Source organism: Protopterus annectens, chromosome 10.part0 (assembly GCF_019279795.1).
Source record: "Protopterus annectens isolate FY-2018-M chromosome 10.part0, PAN1.0, whole genome shotgun sequence".
Lineage (NCBI taxonomy): Eukaryota > Metazoa > Chordata > Ceratodontiformes > Protopteridae > Protopterus > Protopterus annectens.
The window spans coordinates 1,152,429,900-1,152,457,353 of NC_056744.1; the positions used below are offsets into that span (position 1 = coordinate 1,152,429,900).

The 27,454-nt window shown below is 40.9% G+C and overlaps 1 protein-coding gene across 2 annotated transcripts in view; it reads left to right on the forward strand.

The window, feature by feature from the left end:
• Positions 1-27,454, forward strand: part of MUTYH (mutY DNA glycosylase) — a 372,894-nt gene that overhangs the window by 116,865 nt on the left and 228,575 nt on the right. For both annotated transcript variants that reach the window (XM_044085888.1, XM_044085887.1), the window contains exons 7-8: positions 927-998; positions 12,192-12,305. In XM_044085888.1, the coding sequence (XP_043941823.1) occupies positions 927-998; positions 12,192-12,305 (186 nt within the window). The remainder of the gene's footprint in view (positions 1-926; positions 999-12,191; positions 12,306-27,454) is intronic.

Below are 27,454 nucleotides of genomic sequence, written 5' to 3' on the forward strand. Positions count from 1 at the left end.
ATCATTACCATGTGAGTTATCACAGGATATATCATTACCATGTGAGTTATCACAGGATATATCATTACCATGTGAGTTATCACAGGATATATCATTTACCATGTGAGTTATCACAGGATATATCATTTACCATGTGAGTTATCACAGGATATATCATTACCATGTGAGTTATCACAGGATATATCATTACCATGTGAGTTATCACAGGATATATCATTACCATGTGAGTTATCACAGGATATACCATTACCATGTGAGTTATCACAGGATATACCATTACCATGTGAGTTATCACAGGATATATCATTTCCTAACAAAAGTGCTGCATTTGGAAGACAAATTCTTTGCCCTGCTGTAGAATTTGTGTTGTCTACTGTTGGTACTAATTCTACTAATAATATTCAGAAATTACAGTTATTCTCAGAAAGACTTTTTATTTATTTATATATATTTTGCTGACCAGGTTAGTCCCACTTGACTAGTAGCCTCTTCAGAGAAGACTCAACTCATGGACTTCTAAAAATGAAGTCTCATTATCTCACTTTGAGAGTGTAGGTTGGTTGTCAGTACCTCAGACAGCTGTTCTCCAGCTTTGCTGTCTTATTTGTAGACTTGTGCATTTGGAGTATTGTCACTTTAAACCCATAAATACAACCTTTGCAGCACTTCCTAAGGCATTCAGATTTTGAGAACCACTATTTTCACTTTTACCATTACACATCACACCAAAACTATTTTCTTAAGAGTTGTCATAAAGACTTAGTTTTGTATTTAGATCTTTATTTCTCTTGCTTGATGCATCTAACTGATGCCTGATAAAGAGCCACTTGGGCCCAGTCAGTGTGTCTGCTCAGTAATACTTCATTGGTTACAGTTACTTTGAGGGCGTGTAATTACAGGTAACACTTTTGTTGTTTTGATTGCAGGAAGTGAATCAGATGTGGGCAGGACTTGGCTATTACTCCAGGGGGAAGAGACTTCATGAGGGTGCACAGAAGGTATGTAGCTTTTTATTTTTGCAGTTAGAGTTAATTGCTTGGAGTGCTGTCAATTGTGTAGATTTGTTTGTGTGTTTTGTCAAATTGTTCTTTCTGAGCATATTTTTCCATTGTAGGACATGTTCCATCTGAATAAATGTGTGCACTGTGCAGTAGTATGACTTCAGTATTACTCTGCATGTATAGGGAGCTTAACTACCCGTAACTGCACTCGTGTAACAAATGCAGAATGTGTAAACTACCCATAACTCCCACTCATGCAAGAACAGCTGCTGTAACAAATGCAGAATATGTAAAGATTGACTACACATAACTTCACTCATGCAAGAACAGCTGCAGAGTAAGGAAGTGACATGATGTTGTACTGTAACAAAAATTGTTGCTATACAGCATCATTTTAAATATTTTACATTACATTACTGTAGAAAAGCACTGTTGCTTCATAATATCAGATTATGCAAATGATAGTTAAAAACACAGATGCATTACAGTAATAAGCTATTCACATAACTTTATAATAGGATATTCATGGTAGGTAAAGATAGCACAGAGATGTGTAGAATAGGACAGAGAGTTGTATCTGGTATGGATTTTTGGTTAGGTGGATTTGATCTATGTTGTGGTACTTGTAACTGTTTTGTTCAAATAGAAATTGTTTGAGTTAGGGTCTGAATTTAGCAAAGGTGGATATTGCTGAGATATTTGGAGGGAAGGAGGGATTGACAACGTTTGGGTAATTAAACAGAAAAGCTGTGTTTGGAACATTGGAGCCTAGTGTATGGGGGCTTGAGCGATGGGCCCATGTTGGATTGCCTCCTGAGGTGATAGATGGCATAGATAGCTGATGCAGTATGTTTTATAGTAAGTGATGAGGTGCTTCCCAGGTGGAGTACTTTATGTAATAATGATCGTAGGAGAAAGTTTGCTGCTCCTATGACTGAGAGCAATTTAACATAGTGATGTTCTAGGTTAGGAGAATTGCTTATAAAGCACCATATTCAGTTGGTAATGGTTTGCAAAGTTCTGATATTTTGTTTGGGGATGTGGCAGATAATGGAAGGCCATATTCTAGTTGTGTAAAAAATATTATTTACCTATAGCAGCTCTGTCAGGTGGAGAGAGAAACTAAGAATTTTTTTTCCTTTTAGCAGTGTGAGCGTCAGGAAGGTAATAGATTAATCTAACCAGGACCCTTGGTATTTGAAGGAGAAGATGATTTCATAGGTTCATAGATAGGTACTAGGCTATTGGCCCAAGGGCCTAAGTAAGCCTAGCCAACAAAGTTCCCTGTCTTACGCCACCCAAGAAATTTAGTTTCCAGTGCTCTTGTCAAGCAGAGCCACAGAAGTGATCCTCAGGGTGTATTTCCTATTTCCCAGCCACTCATCAAGATTTTTCTTGAAGAGTGCTAATGAGGAACTTTGCTTGACATAGATATGTAGCTTGTTCTAGAGTATAGGAAGTCTCTGGGACAGGAATCTATCCCTCCAGCATGTCCTGTTTATTATGGTGAGACGGTCTAGGTCCCTGGAGCATGTAGCTCGGAGGGATTGTGATTTCTTTAGGTGTAGCATGTCCAACAGCTCTGGGTTTAACATAGCTTTATATGTTGGGCAGAGATCTCCTCGGAGTAGCTGATATGCTACAGAGTAAAGCTGGAGTTATTTGAAACAGTCAGTGTAGGGCATCTGTTTGAGGCCAGTAATCCTCTTTGTGAGGTACTTCTGTGGCCTTTCCAGCTGCTGCAGATGTCTTGTGAGGTACATTCCAAAAGGGGCGTTGTACTCTGCAATGGGTCTAATGAGTGCCGAGTAGAGGGGAACAGTGACCTCTTTTTTTTTCCTGGATGAGAACCATTTTGTGATGAGGTGTGCCACATAGAAGGATTTCCTGACTACTGTGGCGATGTGATTATCAAAGGAGAGAATACTGTCCACCTGAGTCCCAAGGTCTCTTATCACACATTCGGTGTTAAGTAGACTGCAGTTTATGTGGTAGTTCATAGGTACAGAATTTTTACCAAAAGGGATGACAATGCACTTTTTGACATTGAGCTTGAGGCCATACCTCTGACACCAGGCATCAGTCTCAGTGAGGCCCTTCTGTAGGATGTCTACATCATTTGGGGACTCGACTATGGCTCCTAGTTTACAGTCACCTGCGAACTTCGTTAGCCAGAGGCCTGATTTTTGATCTGGAAAGTGTTGCTTTTTAGAATCATTTTGTTAGTTCCAGAACTCATGGTTTTATTTTCTTTTGGGTTGAGTAAGAGATTTTTACTGGTATCAGGTTGCTTGCTTTGGATGTTGGTGATAAAAGCAAAGGTACACATAGACTGACATTTGTAGTACCTCTTTGTCTTGTATTAACGAATGACCATTTTGTATGGGATTTCTGCACAGTGAAGTCACACAAAAACCCATCTGTGAGGAGTGATTCAAAGGAGGAGTGAATCTCATCCTTCCTATAGCTAACATTTTACCCTAATGTTGCTGCCAAAACTGCCATTAGAGCTGAAAGGAACATCTTACTTAGCATTTTTTTGCCAAACATGAGAAAGGAATTGAGTTTCTGAATTGGACGGGGCAGTTGAAGCCACAAATACTGATTTTGTAATGGAGTCTTTGGCATGTATCACTTAAGAATATTTTTATTGGTATAAAAGTTTCTCTTCTGCTAAATTCATTTTGAAGGTAGAGTTGCCACATTTTCAAATGACCAGAGTGGGACACTTTTTAATGGAGTGTGAGATTTTGCATGACAGACAAATACCCACAATGAGTACAAAGGTTTGGATTTCACTTTTCTACCAAAATATAAGCTCAGGCTGGTAGATCTTGTTGCTTTTCTTGTTTCATATAATATATACAAATAAAAAACAATTATTTTATGCAACAATTAGACAAAACTAAGAAAACATTTTTGTTTTAAAGTCTGTGTATTTGCAATTTTCTTTCTTTTTTTTCAATATACAGCTGCCCAACTAAGGACTACCCTGCTTAAAGAGAAATAGGTGGTTAACCATATTTGAAGGACTTTTCCCCTAAGTCCCACCATAAAAACTTGAAATAAGCCTGATCTTTGCTACCAGTTGTGTGGTCACTGACTTACTCCAACTATATTTTCATACCCATACCTTCTTGCCACCCTATAACAGAGTATCTCAGTGTCATCCCCCCAATCCTTTGTTTTTTTTCTTTATTGACCCCTCCCCCCCATTTATCCATTCTTGTCCCCATTGCTGTACTTATTTCTGTTTGCCTTTGGCTTTTAAAGATGCTAGGAGAGAGAGAGAGAGATGAGATGTTGGGGGGGGTGATGGATATTCTTCAGAAGGTTGGAAGTAGTTGCAGTTTTCTTATACAACTATTGCATGTCTCTCTTTTTTTCTTTTTGGCAGATGTGATGCAGTGCATGGCTATAGTGCTGTACCTGCAAATGTGCATTTCCAAACACACTGGATGCTCAGCTGGAGTTCTCTCAGTCCATGGCCAGGCTTATGCCTCTGAATTCATAAATACAGTACTGGTCTGTTCTCAGGAAAGGGGTATTACTGCACTGAGACTTACTCGACTTTCTCCCCATGGGATGGGCAGCTGACCTCTGCCACTGGCTGTAATCTCTCCCTAGCTGGCTCCTTCTGTGGGTCATCTGGAGTTTAGTAAGTTTCATCCCTTTCTGCTACAAAGCCTGCTAGACCCATTCACTATCCCCCAGGTTTATTTCTTGTTTTTAACCCTTGCTTTATTTTTTCATTTATTCCTTTATTGTTCCCTGTTGTAGTATTTCTCATCTCCACTTCCTGTACTTTTTGATTCTTTTTGCCCAGCTCATGTAACTTTCTATTCATTTATCCCCTGCTGTATACCTCTTCAAGTTACTCTTTGACGTCCAATTGCTTGATCACAACCTTCCTGAAGATTCCAGTGCATTCTTATTGTCCTGTCTGCAAAAAATCAGTATCCTGCTGTTCAGAATTCCCTCAAATGTATAACATAAAAGAAAAGTAAACAACAAGATGCCCTTCAAAATGGTGAGACATATATGAAGTTATGAAACGCATGTGTGCATCTGTGCGAGTGTGTGTGTGAAATACATGTGCAACACACACACACACACACACACACACACACACACACACACACACACACACACACACACACACACACACACACACACACACACACACACACACACACAGATTTTGTGGAACTGGATTGTCAACAAACCGGTCTTCCAAGGTAGAACCATTGTCTTCTTCATTAATCTTTGTATAGATTTTTGAAAGCTCCACCCTCCTTGACCTCTTATTCCTTCATAGATTAAATGGATCCTCGAATACTCTGTAGAACTTCATCAACAGGTAAACAAGACTAGTTTCCATAGGATTCCTAACATATCCCCCCACCTCTGGAACAAATCTCCACTGCATAACGAACAGAGTAGCATGGTTACCATCTTCAGAGAAAAACTAGATGATTGGATGGATCTTCAAATTTTCCCAAGATCTGCCATGCATTATCCTGGAGGGAGCATTTGGATATGGTTTATTCACTAGGCTTGCAACAGTATGTAAACTGAGTGCTTAATACTTCCTTGGGAACATGTGGACCCATCTCTCAACACAGAAGTTGCTTAAGAAGACAGGAGCATGAAGCTTAACTCCTCAATTCCAATTCAGATTGTTATTTAAATGTTTCTGTCTGTATTGTGATGACCAATATGTCTGACTAAGCAAATCCAGTTTTAGCACTTGTAAAAGTAGTATAGCATGTCATGAAATTAAAGAATTTAATTGTGAAAATGAAACACAAAAATAAAAATGTTTACTTAATTTAAATATAAAACATACTGAACAAAGAAAACCTAGATCTGCAAATTTCTCCACTAACCATCTGATTGGGGTGTGTACACCTGCACATTCATGGAGGGATTTGAAATGTTGAAACAGTGCTGTCCAGGACTCAAAGGAGTTTCTTACTTAATTTCACTGTAATTCTAAAAGGCTATGCTAAGTGTAAGGAAACCTTAATAATGTATCGGAGGCTTGAGAAAGAAGCCATCAATGGGACAGAAAACCACCAAACTGCTGAGTGTATTGGTGACCTCATGGCAAACTAGCCCTTGATGGAAATGAGTAGCATATTTATAGAGTGGATCTCCAAAGGTGTCATTAGAACAAATACTAATGAGAGCCAAAAGGTTAACTGCAAGTTGGAAAATTTTATAAATAAAGTGAATAAGAGAGACTCTGAAGTTGCACAGCTACTGGACGGTCCCATGGTCATCATTATGGTATTACACCAGGAGAACACAATTCTGAAGGAGCAGAGAGAGTGTTAATTTGTGATCAAAGCTACTCGAACTGTTTTGTATCTATTGATTGTATTAATTATATTAATTGTTGCTGTGTTTCATATGCCTGTATATAAAGTGATGATGTGTTTCATATGTCTGTACATGGAGCTTTTCTCCCTGGGCCTCCATTGAAAAAGGGCTCATTTCCGGCCCAATGGACTTTCCCAGTTAACAAACTGCAAATAAAAAATAAATAAATAAATAAGAAAGATGACTTGATCATGACGACATGGTTGAAGGAAAAATGTCCAGGTGATTTGAAGTGACTTTTGTCTTCAGCAAACAATGACAACACTAAAATATGTTCACCTGATACAATGATTACTCTTTTGCTCTTAACTCTTTTGATATTTGCCTCTGCTCTATATTTTAAGCATCATTTATCCACATAATTTTCAACCTGCTGTAAAAATAATAAATCTGGAACTGTAATCTGTCCTGATCCCATTTACAAGTCATTCATCCAGGAGCATATTTTTTCCAATGAATAAATTGAGTTGTATAATATGCTAATGTACTGTGCACTTTACCTGAATAGAATAAATAAGAGAAAGGATTTTCCTTTAAAGTATGTGCACTCATTACTTACCCCCATCCGGTCTTTATGCTGACGTTAGGAGACATGCATCCTAACCCAGCACCCTTTGTGGATAACATTGTCATCAACCCTACCACTGTCAGATGGATCAAAATACAGTTTCTAAAAATAGCAGGTGGTGTTGCTCTTATCTGCCATGATGGTTTTATTTGCTTTACATCCACTAAACAAGTCTTACTATCCTGAGAAGGAATTACTTCTTATAACTAACTATCAAATCACTACTACATGACTCTTTGTCTGTTTGCTGCATTTATATTCCCTTAAATAAGGCTGACATGACTGATGAAACCTTTTGTTGGTCCTGCTGTTGTGATGCATCTGAACTCTTTATTCTGGGTAACTTTAACACTGAGTGGAGTCTTCCCAGTATACCCTGCAGTCATCCTTTTATTCAGCTATATGGCCTGTCTCCCATCTCATCACTCACATGATGCCTACTGACAAAGCTACAGGACAGGAGAGCACTCTAGACTGGAAATTGTCAGTAACTCCCACAATGTGTATGTGCTGCTGTGATGGCCAACTTCATTAGGTACTGTATTTCAGCATTTGTTGTATGGACCTAGATTAAAATTAGCAAAATGCAGATGTTTTGTTTTACAAGAAATGTTACATTTCAGTGCTGCTGCTTTAAATTTCACTCCTTATTCCATTGCTAGTCTCTGCTTTAGTAATCTTCCTTTGAACAAAGCAAATGAATACATTTGCACATCTTTGCCAAAAATGTATTAATTCCATCGTCTTACCATGGGAAAATCCATTATCCTATCATGGATCTCCATCATTATTATGGCTGTGATGTTGTATAGGGCCCATGCATGCTTTCCTATTTTAGTGTTTTGGTTCCCTCATGGTTGGGCATGAAACAGCAAAGTGAATAGCAAAGACATAACACCATGAATCTGCATTAATTGTATAGATGTTATGCTTGTTAGCCTATTATGATATGATTATTAGTAAGCAAATAATCCTGCATTGATTAATCCAAGTTATAATGTATAAATTATTGGCAATGTGTATACTTTACAAAGCAGCTGCAGATCAGTGACCTTTTTCAACTGTTGTCTGTGTAGGAAATCAGTATGTTATAAAGGAAGTACTTGTGTTGTGCACTGTTTAAGATAGGGAAGTTAAAAGAGGCGCTGAAAGACAAAATATGATGTTTTGTTTTAATGTTCCAAACAAGTCAGGACATCAACTGCTGTTTTAGTTAATGTCAAGTCGACAGTCACCAGATTCCAGAAAGTACTGGCTGAAACTGTTATTATGTGTTAGCAGGTATGACTTGTCCATAAAAACCCTGACACATGCTTAGTTAATGGACTCTCTTTATTCACTTTCTGAACTGCCTACTTGCTGTCAGAACTAGAGTTTGATAAGGAGTGCCGGAGTTTGTTATACATCAGGATTTAAGTTGCTCACTTTATCCTGATTTGATTGATTGATGCATCAGGATTCAAGTTACCAGTCTGAACCTGATTTGATTTGATTTGACATGATTTAATTGATTGACACAGAGACTGCCTTGGCTGAGCAACTGTATGTAGTTGAACTGAGGGTCCCTTGTATAGTTTACAAGATGATTAAGCTAATGATTTTTGTAAGTAACTGACTTTATGTTTTGTTTAAGTTTTTCCTTATTAAATTTGCTTCTAGCTTACAAGCAAGTGTCTCATCTCATTTTTCCATCTATATTGTAGTTTACCACTTAACCTCAGTATCGAAAGTAAGAACCCAATGCAGATGTCTACTTGTAGACTATCTCCCACAAAAACTTAAAAATCACCTATAATTATGTAAAGAAAGCATTTCTTATCATAAGGAAAATGAAAGCAAGCAAAAACAGCATGTTAACAGTCCTAATAAAATTCTGGAAATCTTTTGATAAACTCCTTCACCTTAGACATTCCAAACTCAGTTTTAACTTTTCCCCATATTGGTGATATTACTGTGGCTGACTGTTTTATCACTTTCATGATTTAGTTTAAGAGCTCATAAGTAGCAATTCCTCTGACAACAGAATCTTGATTACTCATCATGGCAGCCAGTGTGGTTTCACCTTGTGTAAAATATACCACCACCGGGTTCATAAGTACTTGAAAAATCTTAAGCCTGTCTCTGTAGCTTTGACAGCCTCCATCCAGAATTCCACAAGGTCTGTGCTCAGTATTTCTCACCCAGTAAATCCTATCATGGTGGAAGCTAGTTCTTATTGTAGTCTTACACAAAGGTGGTCACGCCACTGTGTTCAGTAACTGTGCTGATTAAGTAACACCCCCTTGCATTTCTCTCCCCATTTTCCAGCGTTATTGAGAAATGTGTGCACAAATGACTCCTAGAATATTTACTAAAATTTTGTCTCAGCATAGACAGAATCTGAACTGTTACACCTGGTGTAATTCATTTTAAATCACCTACACACAGACACCTTTGTTGGTACTACCTTTCTGGATCTCTCAAGGGCCTTTGATTTAGTCTGTCACAGACTTATGGAAGATCAGGGTAATCTTTTTCTTACATTCAGTGCTAAAAGATGGTTCTCAGACTGACTATCAGATAAAAAGAAGTGATTGGTTAAGGAATATGAATCGGTATCTTCTTTCCTGCCGTTGACCACAAGTGTACCACAGGGGTCAGTGTTGGGCCTACTATTGTTCACAGTATAAACAAACAGCATCATCAACCATTGTGGAGGATCCAAGCTAATTTGGTATACAGATGACTGCACAATTGCATTAACAGACTTTTTACAGGAGTCTGTCAATTCTAAGCCACCAATGGTTAGCAAGACTGAGACGTAATGGTCTGTATTTGAATTTATCAGAATCCAAACTAGTGATATCTGCTCGTAGTTCAGCTAATGTCAGTTCTGCCATCAATTATTGCCTTCCTTCCACAGAATCTGTCTCTGATCATATCAGCCATGACTCTGACATGCTAATACATTATGGACTTAACCAGAATTAAATAAATAAGAAAAGGGCTTTCCTTTCAAGTTGTTCACTACCAGTTTAATCAGTATTTACCCCATCCAGTAATGCAGAACACCTTTGCTTCTTTCTTGACAATCAGGTTAAATCGGATTTAGATGAAAAAAAAAAGTTATCAGGAAGATAATGTAAAATTTAAACTTTACATGAGCAAGACATTGATTTCAGATAATGTCAGGGTTGCTACAGCTAATTCCAGATTTCTCTCTCATGTAGTCATTTTGGAAATTTCCACTTCTTTGCAACACAAACTCAAACAGAATTTTTGTATTTGCTACTGGACTCCATGGCACAACTCTGTTCCTAAAGAAGCTACACTGACTGGAATTCAGCTTCTGCTCAGCTATCCTTTGCATACAATCTCTTGTATTATCCTAATTTTGCATTGCTGTTGATACCGTTTTTATTGAAACAACCTCCCTGGGTGCTCAGAACATCTGTGACACAGGTATTCATCATGATGAAATTAGAAAGAAATATTTAAAAATAGGCTTGGAGACTCCAGAATTTCTGCTGTTGGAAGCAGACTTTGAAACAGACTCCCGTATATTTTAAGAATTATTCCCAAAAGGAAACCTTTCTGGAAAACTGTAAAGGATTATCTGTATAGGAGTTAGATGTACAGATGCAATCTCACATAAATGGCATATCTCCCACCGAATAATTTATCCATAAAATGCTGCTATATCTACAGTTTCACAATACCTGCACTATTCACATGTCCAATGTGTTTGTCTCATTGCCGTCTACCTGTTTGTAATGTTAGCCAAGTTGTACTGATGTAACTGTTATTAATGGTGTAGCACTACGTTTTTCTGTTCTAGATGGTTCATATATACATATTTATAGTGATTTTCATTTGTAAACTACATTGTTTTGCAGGCATGCAGTAAATCAGATGGTCTTTTACAAGACAGCCAGCTGTCCCTAGTGGAGTCTCATGGAATGGATTTTGCTGAGGAGTAATAAATAGGAATACATGGCCCGTTGAGTAGGATTTGTCTTTGGACAGAAATATTTTTTTAAAAATAAATGCCGATTTTGCAGCAGACTAGGAGGAGTCCGTGTACCTTTAAGAGTAATGGGAATCCACAGATGTGTTATGATGTACTTAGTGCTCTGTTTTTTGATAAGCTTATGGATTATAATGAGCTATAGATTCAATAAGATGCAAGTAATTTTTTTGTTATTACAGTTGTTTCGTACGATTGAAACAAATTAAGTTGTTTCAGAAACACCTAGGACAAAAATTGGAAATGTATAATTATGGTAGCTGATCTGTGTCACTTCGTAGCTTGTACATTTGAGTTCATACATGCTGCACTTGGCACACTGTGGTGTGTTCTTGTTAATCCAAACTAAACATATATGCAATAAACATTCTTTTGCTTTCAAAACCCTCAGTCTTTAAACTTACTTTTCTATATATTACTAGTATGTCAGAATTTTATACAGAAAAGAACAAGGAACTTGTAGATGTAAACATTGTAGTGTTTTGTAATTTAGTGACTGAGGAACCTTCTGTGGATTAATACTATCTAGATAGAACAATTTTTATTTTATATCACTATATTTGCAACTCTACAGGGTTCAGTTAAACAGTTTGTGTGTTGAACATTTTCATGTTTTTCATGTAGGGATGACAACTCAAAAATGTTCTAAGAGAATAAAACAGCATGATATGCAATTAAACCATATCATGGAGAATTAATTATACAAAAACATTTATTCCGTAGTTTTGATCATGTTTGTAAATATTTGAGGGGTGGTAACTTTTAAGAATGCATTAGAAAGGAAAGAAACTTTTTGACAGTTATGGCTACAAGCCGTTAAGTAACCAGGTATTAATGAAACTATTCAGATAAAACACATCTGCTAAGAGGTGACTAAATGAGTGTTATTTGTATTTTTTGACTCAATGCAATTTAAGGGGTTTATAATTTATATTTACAAAGTGTATTTATGTTAAACATCTAGTCTTGAATTTTTACATTATATGGTTATGTGATTTAGAAATGTTTTTAAATGGAGGTATAGCTGTTACAGTGGACTTCAGAATAATATAACAGTAGGACAAAAGCTGTTAATAAATTAAATTTGGTATTTTGTCACTTCTGTATTTTTTGGAGTTTTTTACTGTATTTAATTTTACTATTGACTGGCCTGTTGGATGTTTTGAGGCTTTTCTGTAGATTGTTTTGTGACTTTGTACTCATGTTTTTGTATTTCAATTCCTTGTAACAGGTAGTCTCAGAATTGAAAGGAGAGATGCCACAGACATCTGAAGCCCTCCAGAAACTACTACCAGGGGTTGGGAGGTATACTGCAGGGGCCATTTCTTCCATTGCTTTTGGACAGGTGAGGCTTGAGTTGTACACTTGCTGGAATCATGACCTATGATGCAGATGTACATCTGTGTGTGTGTGTGTGTGTGTGTGTGTGTGTGTGTGTGTGTGTGTGTGTGTGTGTGTGTGTGTGTGTGTGTGTGATGACTGCATGTGTATATTGACTTTGTTGTCACAGCAGCATCTGCACACAAGTTGAGTTTCAAAGATGTTTAGCTTGCTTTAAAAGGCTTCAGTATTTCCTTTAGCATTGTCATGAACTTTGTAAACTTTTGATCCTGACTCTTCAGCATTCTGAGTTCACATCTGAGGTGGCCATGTTTTTCTGATTTTTTTTTATCTCCCATTCCCTGGATCTTGCCCAGTGACTCCCTCTTCCTTCACCCAATTGACCTATATGTTCCTCTCATGGGATTAGAGCGAGGCATCCAAATGGTGAACCAAAGACGTTGTCCTCCTGTATGGATGGGTCAGCCTCCAGTGCCACGCACTCCAGCTTACCTTCTCCATCCACTCCAGAGTCTGTGCCGTCAGTCAAACACAAGTCATCTAGGTTGCAGTCATGGCTTCATCCTTCTGTGCCACAATGGCAGACTTTTTTGGCTTTTGTCCTTAACTTTATAACTACATAACTGAAACTTGTCTATGTATAGCAGACTTGTGCTAGAGGCATTAAATGTGTTGCACTTTTTTATTGACTTATCTTGTAGCTACATCACACCTTGCAGGTAATGTACGTCATGACACAAGTCTGTAAGTGCAGACCTTTCCTTCTTTAAGGTTACAGTGTGTCAGTTATATGTTACATAAACTGTCATTGCATTCATACTGGAAAGAAAATGAATGCAAGACCATTTCATTTATGAAATCTGTACGGTGTCCATTAGGAATGAGTAGCAACGTTAGTCAGAGGTGGGTTTTAAGGTTTGATGGGGTATTTATGGTTCACAGGATTTAACAGCAGATTAGATTCAGGAATTTTCTTCTAATGTACTTTTGAAAGTGATAAAGGGAAAAGGAAGGTGATGGGATAGTTTGTTTGTGAAGGAGAAGAGTTGGAGTGTCACTGTCTTGTAGCGAATAGTCATTCCATTTCAGATGGAATTCTGTTGTCTTGTGAAAAGTCAGAGATAGAGTCTGGCATTAGGGTGTTCTGCCCTTGACATTGAGTATAATGCTGAACTGGAGAGTTAGAACCCAAACTCTCACAGTACTGGGCATGGACACTATATATTTTTCTCCTAAAGTTGCATGTATAAGCAAAGTGTTAGGGAATCTGTATAATGATGTTCTTCATGTTTCACTGTTGCAGTCATCACACTTGGGTTATTTGCCTGCAGGTAGCCCTCAGTCGGCCCGAATACCAGAGACATAGTATTTCTGCTTCGGTTGCTGTTGCTTCAGGACTGACGTCAGGTCGTCAGGGGTATAATAACAGGCAGCCGACACCATTACATCAGTCTTTCTTGCTGAGGAGCCCGAAGCAGAAGCAGCTTGCATGAGTGCCGGTCGGCCGCTACCTGAGTTTTCGTTCCGAATTGAATCATCCTGAAGTCTTCTAAAGCTAAGTACCCCATTGGGGACCCTTTTTTCTTGCTCTAACCGATGTCAGAAAAAGTTAACAATTGTCCCGCCTGTAGAAAGCAAATACCACACCGAGATTTCCTTTCTTACTGCGTCACCTGTTTAGGCCCAGACCACGACGTACCTCGCTGTCGGTTTTGTGCTTTGTTCAACACCCGAACTATTCGTCGTCTGGCCCTTATTGTAGCTAATTTCGTTCTTGATCTCCGTATTCTGAAATGGCTTCGGTAAGCCATAAAAACAGAAAGACAAACATAAAAACAAAGAACCCTTCTGATGTAAACAAATGGACAAGCACTTTCAGCTTTTTCAAGCCTTCTTCAGATCCAAGTAGGTAAGCAGGGTTCAGTGTTTAAAAACTAGTATCATCCAATGAAACAAACTACAGTGAGTGACGAATATCAGCCAATCAGGTTGGTCCATTGGTGCACACCTCCATGACATTACAACCAACATAAATTTAAAACCCTTTATTTAAAATATAACATAACAGTCTTACATTCCTTTAAACAAAATGAGACATATTTTCAGAAGGGATCATGGTAAAGAACCTTTTCAATGGGCTCTAATTCAAGAAACGAGCTCCATATAAAAGCTAAGCTTTAAAAGAAAAAATAATCAAAAGCTAACAGGAGTGGCTATAAAGGCACTCCTTATTTCATTTTAACAATTTCTTTGAAGCACTAGGACCAAAACCAGCATAGTTTCCTTTCGGTTACGAATATTAGAACAAAACAATGTTGCTGGTTAAGCAGTTAGCTGATCCAACTTCAGCTATACATAAAAGAACATCTAATCTAAGGGTTAACCTGACTTACACCATGGACCATGACAATGTATGCCAAGTGATCAAAAAGTTTTGGCCTATTCTAACGTCAGATAAAAAGCTAAAAGAGATTGTTGGAGATAACCCCAGTTTCTTATTCAAAAACAAAAAGAATCTTAAAAGAATTTTATGTTCAAATGATGGAACAGGTACCAACTATGTCCATCAGGAACAAAGAAATGTGGCTTCTGCAAGGTCTGCAATGTAATCAATTGTAGCAATACATTCAAGCATCCGGTTACCAAACAGAAATATGTTTTTTATGGATCAGCTAATTGCTTAATCAGCAACATTGTTTACATAGCTACCTGCACTTTATGTACAGCATTCAATGTTGCAAAAATGAAGTTTAAGGAAAGAATTACTAAACATCATTCTGATATTAGTAACCGAAAGGAAACTAACTCTCTTTTCCTTCATTTACGTGAGCATGAAGGGCATAGCTTTTTTTTCATGGTCATTTCCAAGCTACAGTTTACTTCAAGAGAAGGAGATTTGATTAATCTGACTGAGAGAGAGGAAGCTAAATGGATAATGTGGTTGAGGGCAGATTGCCCTCCTGGCCTTAACGGCTGTGTCCCTTTAAGACCTTTCCTTAAAAATAGACAAGCAACGAGTTATGTTTGCTCATGATTTATTTTCAAGGCTTAACATCTCAAGGTATGCTGGTTTTGGTCCTGATGCTTCAAAGAAATTGTTGAAATGAAATAAGGAGGAGTGCCTTTATAGCCACTCCTTTTAGCTTTTGATTATTTTTTCTTTTAAAGCTTAGCTTTTATATGGAGCTCGTTTCTTGAATTAGAGCCCATTGAAAAGGTTCTTTACCATGATCCCTTCTGAAAATATGTGTCATTTTGTTTAAAGGAATGCAAGACTGTTATGTTATATTTTAAATAAAGGGTTTTAAATTTATGTTGGTCGTAATGTCATGGAGGTGTGTACCAATGGACCAACCTGATTGGCTGATATTCGTCACTCACTGTAGTTTGTTTCATTGGATGATACTAGTTTTTAAACACTGAACCGTGCTTACCTACTTGGATCTGAAGAAGGCTTGAAAAAGCTGAAAGTGCTTGTCTGTTTGTTTACATCAGAAGGGTTCTTCGTTTTTACGTTCGTCTTTCTGTTTTTATGGTATTTACCTGTTTCAAAGCTGTGGAACTACAACGTTATCTGGCTTTTGCAATAGCAGAGCTATATATGTTTTATATACTGTGAATTCAACATAGTAAAAGCCTGCCATTGAAGTTGTTGCTTTGAAGCAGTATATTTATCATTTTGGTTATTCAGTACACTTGAAGACTTAGACGAAATATCATTATTCTGTGGTGTAACGCTCTTCTGATATTTACACCCTACATACTTTGAGAGAACATTTCCACTGGGAATGCCAGGATTATCCTCAGTCAAAAAAGAGACTCGGGGAATTTTTAGATTTACCTCAGCAGACTCTTAGCTATCCCTCCTGTTTTGGATGTTGTGGATAATGTCTTCATGGAATCCAGTCTAACTCCTGATACTTTACCCCCTGCTCCAAGAAAACCAGACAGGTACTACAGAGTCCCTGACTCTTACAAATTTATTTTCAAAAATCCTACTGCTGACCCAGAGGTCATCTCCCAAGGGCCTAAAGGAATAAAAACAACTACAGCTAAGAATCCCACCCCTTCGGACAGGTATTCCAGAGCTTTAGACAGATGGGGTAAGAAAGTGTATACGTCTGCAACTCTCGCCATTAGAGCATTGAATTGTCAGTTCCACATGCTGAAATACCAGCAACATAATTTTGTATCTACTTTTCCTGACTGTGCAGAACATAAAGATTTATAGAAGCTAATGCATTCTGCAAGCCAAGTCAGCAAACATACCCTGCAATGTGGGTTTGACACCCTTGAAGCATTTTGCAGAGTAGCAGTCACAGGTTCTGTACTTAGAAGGCATGATTGGCTTAAGGAGCAGACCTTGCTAGACTATGTCAAATCAAAATTACTGGATGCTCCTTTGAACAAGGGCAATCTGTTTGGCACCAAAGCAGAAGAGGTTCTAAAAAAGATGGAAGAAAAGGCTAAGTCTATGCATTCAGTCAAAGATTTTTTGCAAGTGCAGCCACCAAGATTCAGTAGGCATTGCCCCTCGAAGCATTGGTCCTTTCCAGCCCCCTCAAGGCCATCTCAAACTAGACCCAGGGGAAACAGACCCCCCCCCCCGACTATAGTCTCCGGGTATGCAGAGATCTAAGCAATGGAGTACCTCCACTTCTAAAACAGGGAGTGCTAAGCCACCCCCTTACAGAAATAATTCACAATGACTTCTCAACTCCTCACCTCTGCCCAATTGCTCATGCCCCTAGGAGGAAAACTTGCCAACCATGCAGAAAACTGGACCTCCTTCACCAACGATCGATGGGTCCTCAACATAGCATCCCAGGGGTACACATTTTACTTCCACACACTACCAACCCCAAAAGGATTCCCAGATTTTCCACCAAACTAGTGGGCAGAGGCACAAAACCAAGTTCAATCCCTGCTCTCCATAAGGGCAATTCAGCCTGTTCCTGCAGAACAGATAGGCCAAGGTTTTTATTCCAGAATTTTCCTCGTACCCAGAAAAGAGGGCACCTGGCACCCAATCTTAGACATTTCCATTCTAAACATATTCGTGTTGGTACCAAAATTCAAAATGCTCACCCTACAGCGGCTTCTCCCTGTGCTGTCAAAAGATGCCTGGTTAGCCACTGTAGACCTAAAGGAAGCCTATCTCTGCACATCCCTATCAGGGACTCATGCAGGAAATATCTGCGTTTCAGGGCAGGATCTATGCATTATCAGTTCACTGCACTTCCCTTTGGCTTATCCACTGCCTCAAGAGTCTTCACAAAATGCCTGGCTCGAGTCATTGCCTACTGCTGACAGACACAGATGCAAATTTACCCTTACTTGGATGATTGCCTGATTCAGGCAGACAGTCAGGAAAAGCTGTTGCAGCACCTGACATTTGTAAAGGACCTTCTAACCTCCCTGGGGTACACTATCAATGAAAAGAAATCAAAACTAGTCCCCAGTCAAAAAATTTTATTCTTGGGAGTAAGCTTGGACACCGTATCCCAGATGGCATTCCTTACTCAAGAAAAACAAGCCTATCTGACAGGCTACTTCACTCAAATGGCCACCAGAACCCAGCTATCTGCATGGAAAATCCTGCAGGCTCTAGGGTTCATGGCCTCCTGCATTCTACTAATTCCATATGCCAGACTGCATATGAGGAAACTTCAGTGGTACTTAAAAAGCCTTTGGTGCCAACATTCTCAGGACCTGGAAACTATAATACCTATCATACCTTGTCTCAGGACAGAGTTTCTTTGGTGGGTAGCAGCATGCAACCACAACAAGGGACTTCCCTTTACACAACCCCATGCTGCCCAGACCCTAACCACAGATGCATCAGACTATGCCTGGGGTGCACATCTGGACGGCCGGTGCATTCAGGGCCACTGGATCCCAAACCAAATTAACCTGCACATCAACCAAAAAGAGATGCTAGCTGTTCAGCCCTCTCTGACAGCTTTCAGATCCCTACTGTCACCAGGGCCCCTTTTGATAAAAACTGACAACAGCACAGTGATGTGGTACATCAACAAGCAGGGGGGAACCCACTCTTACCCACTCTGCAGGCTAGCCATGACCCTATGGAACGCAGCCTTGGCTATGCAAATTCACCTGCAATCTCAATTCCTGCCAGGCAAACAAAACTCTCTGACAGACGACTTAAGCAGAAATCTCCTAGACACACATGAATGCCAGTTAGACCTCTATGCCTTCAGCCTACTAACCCAGTAATGGGGTACCCCTAACGTGGATCAGTTCACCTCCCCCTACAATCACCAGCTCAGCAAATTCTGCACCAGGGTACCTCACAGCAAGGCCTGGAAAGTGGATGCCCTATCCTTCCAGTGGGTAAACCTCTCAATCTATGCATTTCCCCCTCTAACTCTTCTTACAGGAGTGCTACTCATGATAAGGCAGGACAAACCAAGGGCAATCCTGATTGCCCCAGACTGGCCACACCAACATTGGTACCCACTTCTGCGCAGTCTGTCACCAGTGCCACCATGGCACCTTCCTCAGATCCCAACCCTTCTCACTCAGCAGGAGGGACAGATCTTGCATCCGCAACTCCAAACCCTGAACCTTGCAGCCCGGCTCATGCCTTGAACTCTCCCCCACTGGCCAGCCTAAGCAAGCAGGTGCTGGATGTCATTCGTGAAGCCAGACGACCCAGTACTAGGAAATCCTATGCTAATAAGTAGAAAAGGTATTGTTGGTGGATTCTGTCTAAAGGAGCAGACACATCACAGCCCTCCTTACCTCTCATCCCGACTACCTAGTAGACCTACTCCACAGAGGCCTGTCCTTCTCTTCCATTAAGATCCATGCCTCTGCCATCTCTGCTCATTACAGCACTGAGCCACCTCTCTTCTCTCATCCTCTCATCAAACAGTTCCTGAGAGGGGCTAACAACTTAAGGCCACCAAGAAGAGCCCTCACCCCTGCTTGGGACCTTGACATTGTGCTGGAAAAGCTCACACTAACTCCCTTTGAGCCTGCAGCATCAGCATAGTTGAAATTCCTCTCTTGGAAAACAGCCTTGCTTCTGGCCATCACTTCAGCTAGAAGAGTGTCTGAGCTACAAGCACTTATGGCTGTGGAACTCTTCATTATTTTTCATGCTGTCAGGGTCTCCCTCAGGACTAACCCTTCTTTTATGCCAAAAGTGGTGTCCAGTGGCTCTCAACCAATCTATCCATTTGCCCACCTTCTTCCCTAATCCTCAAAATAAGGGGGAAAGGATCCTGTACTCTTTAGACGTGCACAGACAGCTCAGATTCTACCTTGATAGGACTAAGCCCTTCAGGAAATCTGACCAGTTACTAGTCAGCATTGCACCAGGGGCAGAGGACAAGGCCTTATCAAAACAAACCATCTCCAAATGGATAGCACATTGTATCCATTTCTGTTACAAACACCATGGGAAACCACCCCCTCAGGGGGTCAGAATGCATTCCACTAGAGCAACTTCAATCTCTACAGCCTTTGTCAGAGGAGCCCCTACCAGGGACATTCTGGAAGTTGCTACTTGGAGTTCTGTTCACACCTTGACCAAGCATTACCACCTGCCTATCTTTTCCAAATCCAGGGCGGGTTTTGCATCAGCAGTCCTGCAGGGCATTCTAGTCAGCCCCAACTCTTCTTGACTGCCTCCACCCATTCTTCAGCTTTGGGAATCAACCCAAGTGTGATGACTGCAACAGTGAAACACGAAGAACATAGTACAGTTGTGTACACTTACCATAAATGTAGATGTTTGAGTGTATTCACTGTTGCAGTTCTGGTTTTCCACCCTTCAGCCCCCTTGTCTCTCTCTCTCTCTCTCTCTCTCTTTCCACTTCTCTATATCTCTTACTCACCCCTTTCTGGGCTGTTGGTATTTACTTTTTGCTGGTGGTGTTTTTTTTCACCATAACTTAGCTCTCTATTTGGGGGCTGCTGACATTTGGGGCAAGAAAAACTGATGTAATGGCTTCAGCTGCCTGTTTATATACCCCTGACAACCTGATGTCAGTCCTGAAGTGACAGCAACCGACGCAGAAATACTAAGTCTCTGGTATTCGGGCTGACTGAGGGCTACCTGCAGGCAGATAACCCAAGTGTGATGACTGCTGCAGTGAATACACTCGAACATCTACATTTATGGTAAGTGTACACAACTGTACTTTGTATCAGTCTAATAGTTTTTGCATAGCTGTGGCAAATTTGTTACAGGGGTTGCCTTTAGTGACATTAGATTGTTAGAGTTATCAAAGATAGCATTTGATGCAAGTTGAACACCTAACCACCATGACAGTAGGACTGCCATGCCATCAACATGCAGTTTGACGTGGTAATCCTTTAAATTACCTGTAAAAGGTCCTTCAGCTTTCCCTGCTCCTTTATATAAAAAAAACTCCCAGAGAAGTTCAAGATAGGAAAACAATTATCCTTTGCAGGAAGGAACAGAATTTAATCATTGAAATAAAAATGTGAAGTTGTTCAATCTCGCCGTTCATTCTTCACTGATGGGTTCGGAGCCGATACTCAACTCCATCACGGCCACTTAGCAAAGCTCAAAGATTACCAGTAGCTTGAGACCAAGCCCCTTATCCCATGATGCACTGCTGGAATTACCTCAGATCTAGTTTGCCGTGGCACTGATCTCTTGGTTTCCAGCGTTGCTCGAGACTTTTTGTGGGATATTCTGCATATTTGCAAGTTTTCTTCATTTTTTTCGTATATATATATATATATATATATATATATATATATATATATATATATATATATATTCTTAGATATAGTTAGACTGTTGTTTAGAAGTGTTCCCCTTTCCCTTTTATAGCTTTTGCTTCAAGCCTCGTTATTTGTGACTTTTTGCTTCTTGGCCTTAGCCTGTAGTAGTGTAGACTAGTTAGGAGTTTATATTAATATTCTATATTGTATTTTATATATATCTAGAGTGGCCCCTTTGGGCTTTTGTTTGTGATAGTTCTTCATAGTTGTTAGTTTCTATGTATAGATATTATGTCTGAAGATAAGGAAAAACTTCAGAAGTCTGGTTTTAAAAAATGTCCAGACTGCGGACAAAAAAATGCCTGTGACAGATGCACATGTTCAGTGCACTTATAGTTTGGGTGAGATGCACCTTCAGGAGTCCTGCAGTATCTGCTACTCCTTTTCAACTAGGGTGCTGGCTGAGAGGATGAGAAGACTTTTACAGATCAAGGTATCCTTAAGCACCCCTTTGTAGAAGCTTTGTCTGACCAGGATGGGGCCAGCAAATCTTCAAAATCTTCCTCGGAGTCTAAGGCAAAAAAATAAAAAAAGTGGAGTATACTGTGACTTTGGCTCCACAGCCTTCGGAGCCGACAGTTTGTTCTTTTTGGAGCCAGGACTCTGGCTTGGAACTGGTCTCAGAGACTCCCTCTTCTCCAATTCTCCAGTAGACACCATCGGTGCTTTCTTCCAGGTCCTCTGTTGGCCTTTCAGATTCAGATATGGATCGACTGGTACAGAAGCTATTAACGGCACCAGGCCTAGCTAAATTGCTGTCGGCTCCGACCCGGGCATCGGAACCGAAGACCACACTCCCTGAATTGACTACTCCTCCTCCGAGCCAGAGGAGGCCGACTTGATGATTGTAGAACCCTTGGAGTCAACGGCTGTTCCAGTGTCGTCTGCTCCATATGCTCGGATGTCCTCAGTGCCAACCGGGGACTCTAGGAGCCAGTGGTCCTCTGTCGGATCCAAGGAGGATATTCGCACTGACTTGGTGCCGACTCTTCCTCTCGGGGCTTTAGCTTGTGTAAGCTCGGCTCCTACCTCGGGCTCGGAGCCCACAACATCGGTGCGGGAGGGGATCGTGGTCTTCATCGGAGCAGTGATGCTTTTGAAGCCATGAGGCGAGTGTTGTCCCCAAAGACTTCCTCATCACGAGGTTTGGCCTCTTCTTCCCTCAAACTGCTTGTGTCCACTTCTGCTACCATCGGTCACCTCAACGGTAGAGACCCAGCGTCTCAGGTAGCCCCACTGGGTGCCCCCTGCTCTTCTGAGACTTCCCCACTGAAGAAGTCCCCAGAAAGAGACTGTGCAAGAGGAGGCACTTGGACTCCACGACATCTGACACCAACTTGGATGAGTCAGAAGGGTCCCCTCGACCCTTCTCTGAGGACATCTCCTTTGCAGAGTTAGTTGATATCCTTAGGCAGAGGGGTGATTGGCAGTCCAAAAGCCCAACCGAGGATGAGTCGGTTCTTCTGAAGGCTTTCGGGTTTCAACCTTCCACCTCCTGGGTGTCTCCACCGTACGATGATCTTATGCAATTGGTCTCTCGTAGGGTGTGGGAGTCACCAGTGTCCATGGAGCCTGTCCCTTGGAGGCCTAATAAATTTATTTCTGCCCCCATGGATAAATCCTTTCTGTCTAAAGGAGTTCCTGTTGATGCCATGGTGGTGGGGGCAGCCACAAAGAAGGAATTGTCGGAAACTTCCGCGTCTATCCATCCCCCTAACAGAGAGTCCAGGATCATGGATAGATATGGGACATGCATGTTCAGTTCAGCAACTTTCACTCTTTGATCACTGAACTATCTGACGCATTTCACCAGACTGCATAGAGATCTCCTTAAGGAGTTGGGAGATTCTCTTCAGGGTACTGTAGCTGCAGGCGTCTCTGACAAAGTTCTTGCCCAGCTTGCTACCCTTGATTCCATTGTGAACTCGTCCATGCGTCTCATATCATATGCAGCTGATGGTTCGGGTAGGTGCCGTCGGAGTCCGTTTTCCCACCCCTACTCAGCCTTATCCCAAAGGCCAAAGGGGAGGGAAGATGTGGTTCCGGAAAGCCCAAGGAGCCTTTCAGGGCACACGTGGAGAACCTCCCTCCAGGGGCAGAGGAGGGGTAATAATGGAAGACGTCACCAACACCAGGGTGACAGAGATCACTTCTTTGGCCAACCCTATCAGAGCTCCTGAGAGGAGGCCCGACTCTCCTGCTCTGGAGGCAGTCCAGGGTCACTTATCTTTGTACCCAGAAGCCTGGCTAGATATTACAAATGACAGATGGGTACAAAGCATCATTTCCAGAGGGTATTTCATACCATTCTCTGCTCCACCCATTTCCCTCAAGAGAATCCCAGACGTTCCACCAAGTTACAGGGAACAAGCAACCAGGTCCACAAGTTGCTAGAAAAAAAGAGTCATCCAGCCAGTCCCCGCAGACCTAACAGGATTCAGAACTTACTCAAGATTCTTTTTGGTTCCAAAGAAAACGGGACTGGGGACCCATTTTGGACCTCAGCAGACTGAACCAATTTGTGAAAAAAGAGAAGTTTCGGATGGTCACGCTTCAGTCCATACTTCCCTTTTTAGGGAAGGACAATTGGATGTGGTCGATCTATATCAAGGATGTGTACTACCACATAAAAATGGCCAGACCATCCATAGATCATCTGCGTTTCCAGCTGGGAGCCATTCACTACCAGTTTCAAGCCCTGCCCTTTGGTCTCACTACAGCCCCCAGAGTGTTTACCAAATGTATGGCAGTGATCACAGCTCACCTGAGGCATCTAACATTCCAGGTGATTCTGTACCTAGACAATTGGCTCCTTACCTCCACCACCAGGTATCAACTGATTCAGGCAACAGGATCCACTGTGACACTCTGCAACCACTTAGGCATTATGGTCAACTTCGAAACGTCTGCCTTGTTACCATCGCAGCATATCGTCTTTTTAGGGGCAGAGTTAGACACTTCAACCACCACTCTACGACTTCCAGTTGAAAGGGTATCAATTCTTCATCAACGCATCACTTCATTGGTGTCAATGTACTGAGCTCCAGCCGCAGAGGTTTTGCAAGTACTAGGTTTGATGGTGGCAGCAATTTTAGCCATTCCATTGGCGAGGATGCATATGCGGATTCTTCAATGACTCCTGCTCACTCAGTGGTCTTACCAGGAATTGCCAATGAACCATATGATTCTGATTACAAACTCTTGCAAGAGAGATCTTCAGTGGTGGTTGACGTCTCTACATGTCACAATAGGACGTCCCTTTGTACTCCCCCCTCCGGTAGCCACTGTGACCATGGACGCTTCCCTGATAGGGTGGGGGCGGGGGCATTTTCAGGGAAAGACCGCCCAAGGCACATGGATGAATCAAGAGCCACATTTGCATATCAGTGTCCTAAAGATGAGAATGGTGCTTCTGGCGTTACAGCACTTTCAGGACTCTCTTTCTCTAGGGACAATTTCCATACAGACAGACAACATGTCAGTGGTCTGGTATTTGAACAGACAGGGTGGAGCCAAGTCTTACCACCTTTGCCGAGAAGCCCTCAGAGTTTGGCAGTGGGCTGTGTCATCCCAGTGCTTTCTGTTGGCAACACACATCCTGGGGAGATCCAACGCGATAGCGGACAAGCTGAGCAGAGCAATTTTGTTGCCACACGAGTGGTCCCTCAAACAGGAGATTGCAGACAGGATTTTCCGCAAATGGGGCCAGCCTTGCTGCAATCTATTTGCCAACCACATCAACACCAAATGCAGAAGCTACTTTCCCCTGATACCCCCTTCGGGAGAACCCCCAAGATATGCACTCGTACAAGATTGGCCTCCGGGTCTCCACTATGCATTTCCCCCAATTCTGCTGATACCCAGATTTTTACAGAAAGCAAAGTCGCTGGGAAGGACTGTCATTCTTATAGCCCCTCATTGGCTTTGGCAGATTTGGTTTCCATTTCTTTACCATCATCTCTTGGAGGATCCATGGATTCTGGACCCAGTTCCAGACCTTCTGACACACCCGTCACTGAAGCTAACCGCTTGGCTGCTCCAGTTCCCCGTATAGCTAGGCTTCATAATCTTTCATATGGCACAAGTCAAATTTTGTTGGCTTTCCATAAACCTTCCACCAGAAAATTGTATCATAGTAAGTGGAAGAGATTTTCCATTTGGGCTTCTAACCAGAACCTTGATCCTTACCAAACTCCATTGTCATCCATACTAGAATTCTTGACCGAGATTTTTCACGAAGGAGCGGCAGCTGCTACTATTAGGGTCCAGTTAGCAGCTATATCTAATTTTCATCTAGGTATTGATGGACTAAATGTTATGCAACACCAGTTATCCAAGGCCTTCCTCAAAGGTACCTTTCACATGAGACCTCCAGTGAAAACTCCTTATTCTCCCTGGAGCTTGAATTTCATGCTATCCTGTATTATTCTTCCTCCCTTCAAACCAGCATCATCTAGTGAGCTCAAGTTTCTGTCATGGAAAACTATTTTTCTGGTGGCCTTTACTTCTGCCCGCAGAGTGTCAGAGCTTCAGGCATTATCTAGCAAGCCCCCCTATATGATTTTTCATCCAGACAGAGTATCCCTTAGGACTAACCATTCCTTTTTGCCTAAAGTATGTTCTGAGACAAACATCAGTCAAGTTACTGAGTTGCCCATTTTTTCCCCCCAACCATACCAACAATTTAGAATACATGCTGCACAAATTTGATGTTCACAGACAGCTTAGATATTATCTGGACAGAACAAAAGACTTCTGAAAGTCAGACCAGCTTTTTGTTTCATTCTCTGAATCCAGAAAAGGTAGACCAGTGGCTAAAACAACCCTTTCTAAGTGGCTTTTAGATTGTATCACCTACACTTACTCATCTGCTAATAGGTCTTTGTTGCATAAAGTGAAGGTGCATTCAACCAGAGTAGTCTCTACTTCTTCGGCCTTTCAAGCCAAGTTACTCTTTGATAATATATGTGCTGCAGCCACTTGGTCTAAGCCTTACACTTTTATCACTCATTACAAAGTGGACAAGGCTTCCAGGGACAGGGCTTCCTTTGGTTCTACAGTCCTGAAAAATGTACTCACGTAAGCCACCCAGGATTTAGGGTGCTAGGGACGCTACCCATCAGTGAAGAATGAACGGCGAGATTGCACATAAAGAAGTTATGTACTCACCATAATGTTTCATGTGAGTTGTTCTGTCTCGTCTTCATTCTCACGTCCCTCCCTCCTTCCCCCACCTGGCTGACAGTTGACCTGGAGACTGACTTCATTCTGGTTATTCAATGTTTCTTCTTGTCTGGGGAGATTAGTCTTCTTACAAGGATATGGTACACGCAACAAACAAGATCTGAGGTAATGCTAGCAGTGAATCATGGGTAAGGGGCTTGGTTTTGAGCTACTGGTAATCTTTGAGCTTTGCTAAATGGCCGTGTTGGAGACGAGTTTCAGCTTTGAACCCATCAGTGAAGAATGAAGGTGAGATAGAACAACTCACATGGAACGTTATGGTGAGTACATAACTTGCCAAAGACCAACAAAATGCAGTAGAAACTCAAAAAACAAACAGGATGAAGCACACCAGAATCCACAAAGTGTAGTTTATTGAGCGTTTTCGTCTTCTAAATAAAAACTTCTTCAGAATGAAATAGTTACAAAAAGCTGACCCTATATATACATCCTTCCCCTGCTTAACATAATTGATGAATTACATCACTGACAATTAACTAAAAGGAATACAACTCTCAAAATACAAGTACCACATAAATAAATACATGTAGTACATAATAACATATGCAACTATAAAATTCTTATAAATTTAAATGACAAAAATCGTTAAATGGCATATAAATTTAATTACTTTAAAATTCTTTAAAAACCTTAGAAAATACGATGTAAGTGATGTGTTTACTAATATATTTACATATATCCTTCAGTTTTTAGTCTGAGAGAAGTTATAGATAGACTACTATTTAGAATGGGTTTTTGCGTGGCATTGGTTCTCAGTTGCCACTTTAATTCCCTGGATTCCAAATAGTCATTCAATGGCCCACCTCTATCACCCAATGTTACTTGTTCTAATGCTGTAAACGTAAAACTATGTCCCTCATTATTTGTAACGTACTGCCAGAACATTCTTTAAATCATGTTTCTTAATGTCATAAAAGTGCTGGTAAACTCTACTTCTAAGGGCATTAATGGTCTTCCCTATATAGAAACAGGGACAATGGGTACAGAGGGCTAAATAAACAACTGCCTTGCTACTACAGGAAAATTTCTTTTTGTGTATATGTTTACCTTAATTAGATATACGAATCTCAGTGCCTTCTGTAATGTATTGACATTGGAGACAAAAACCACACTTAAACATGCCAC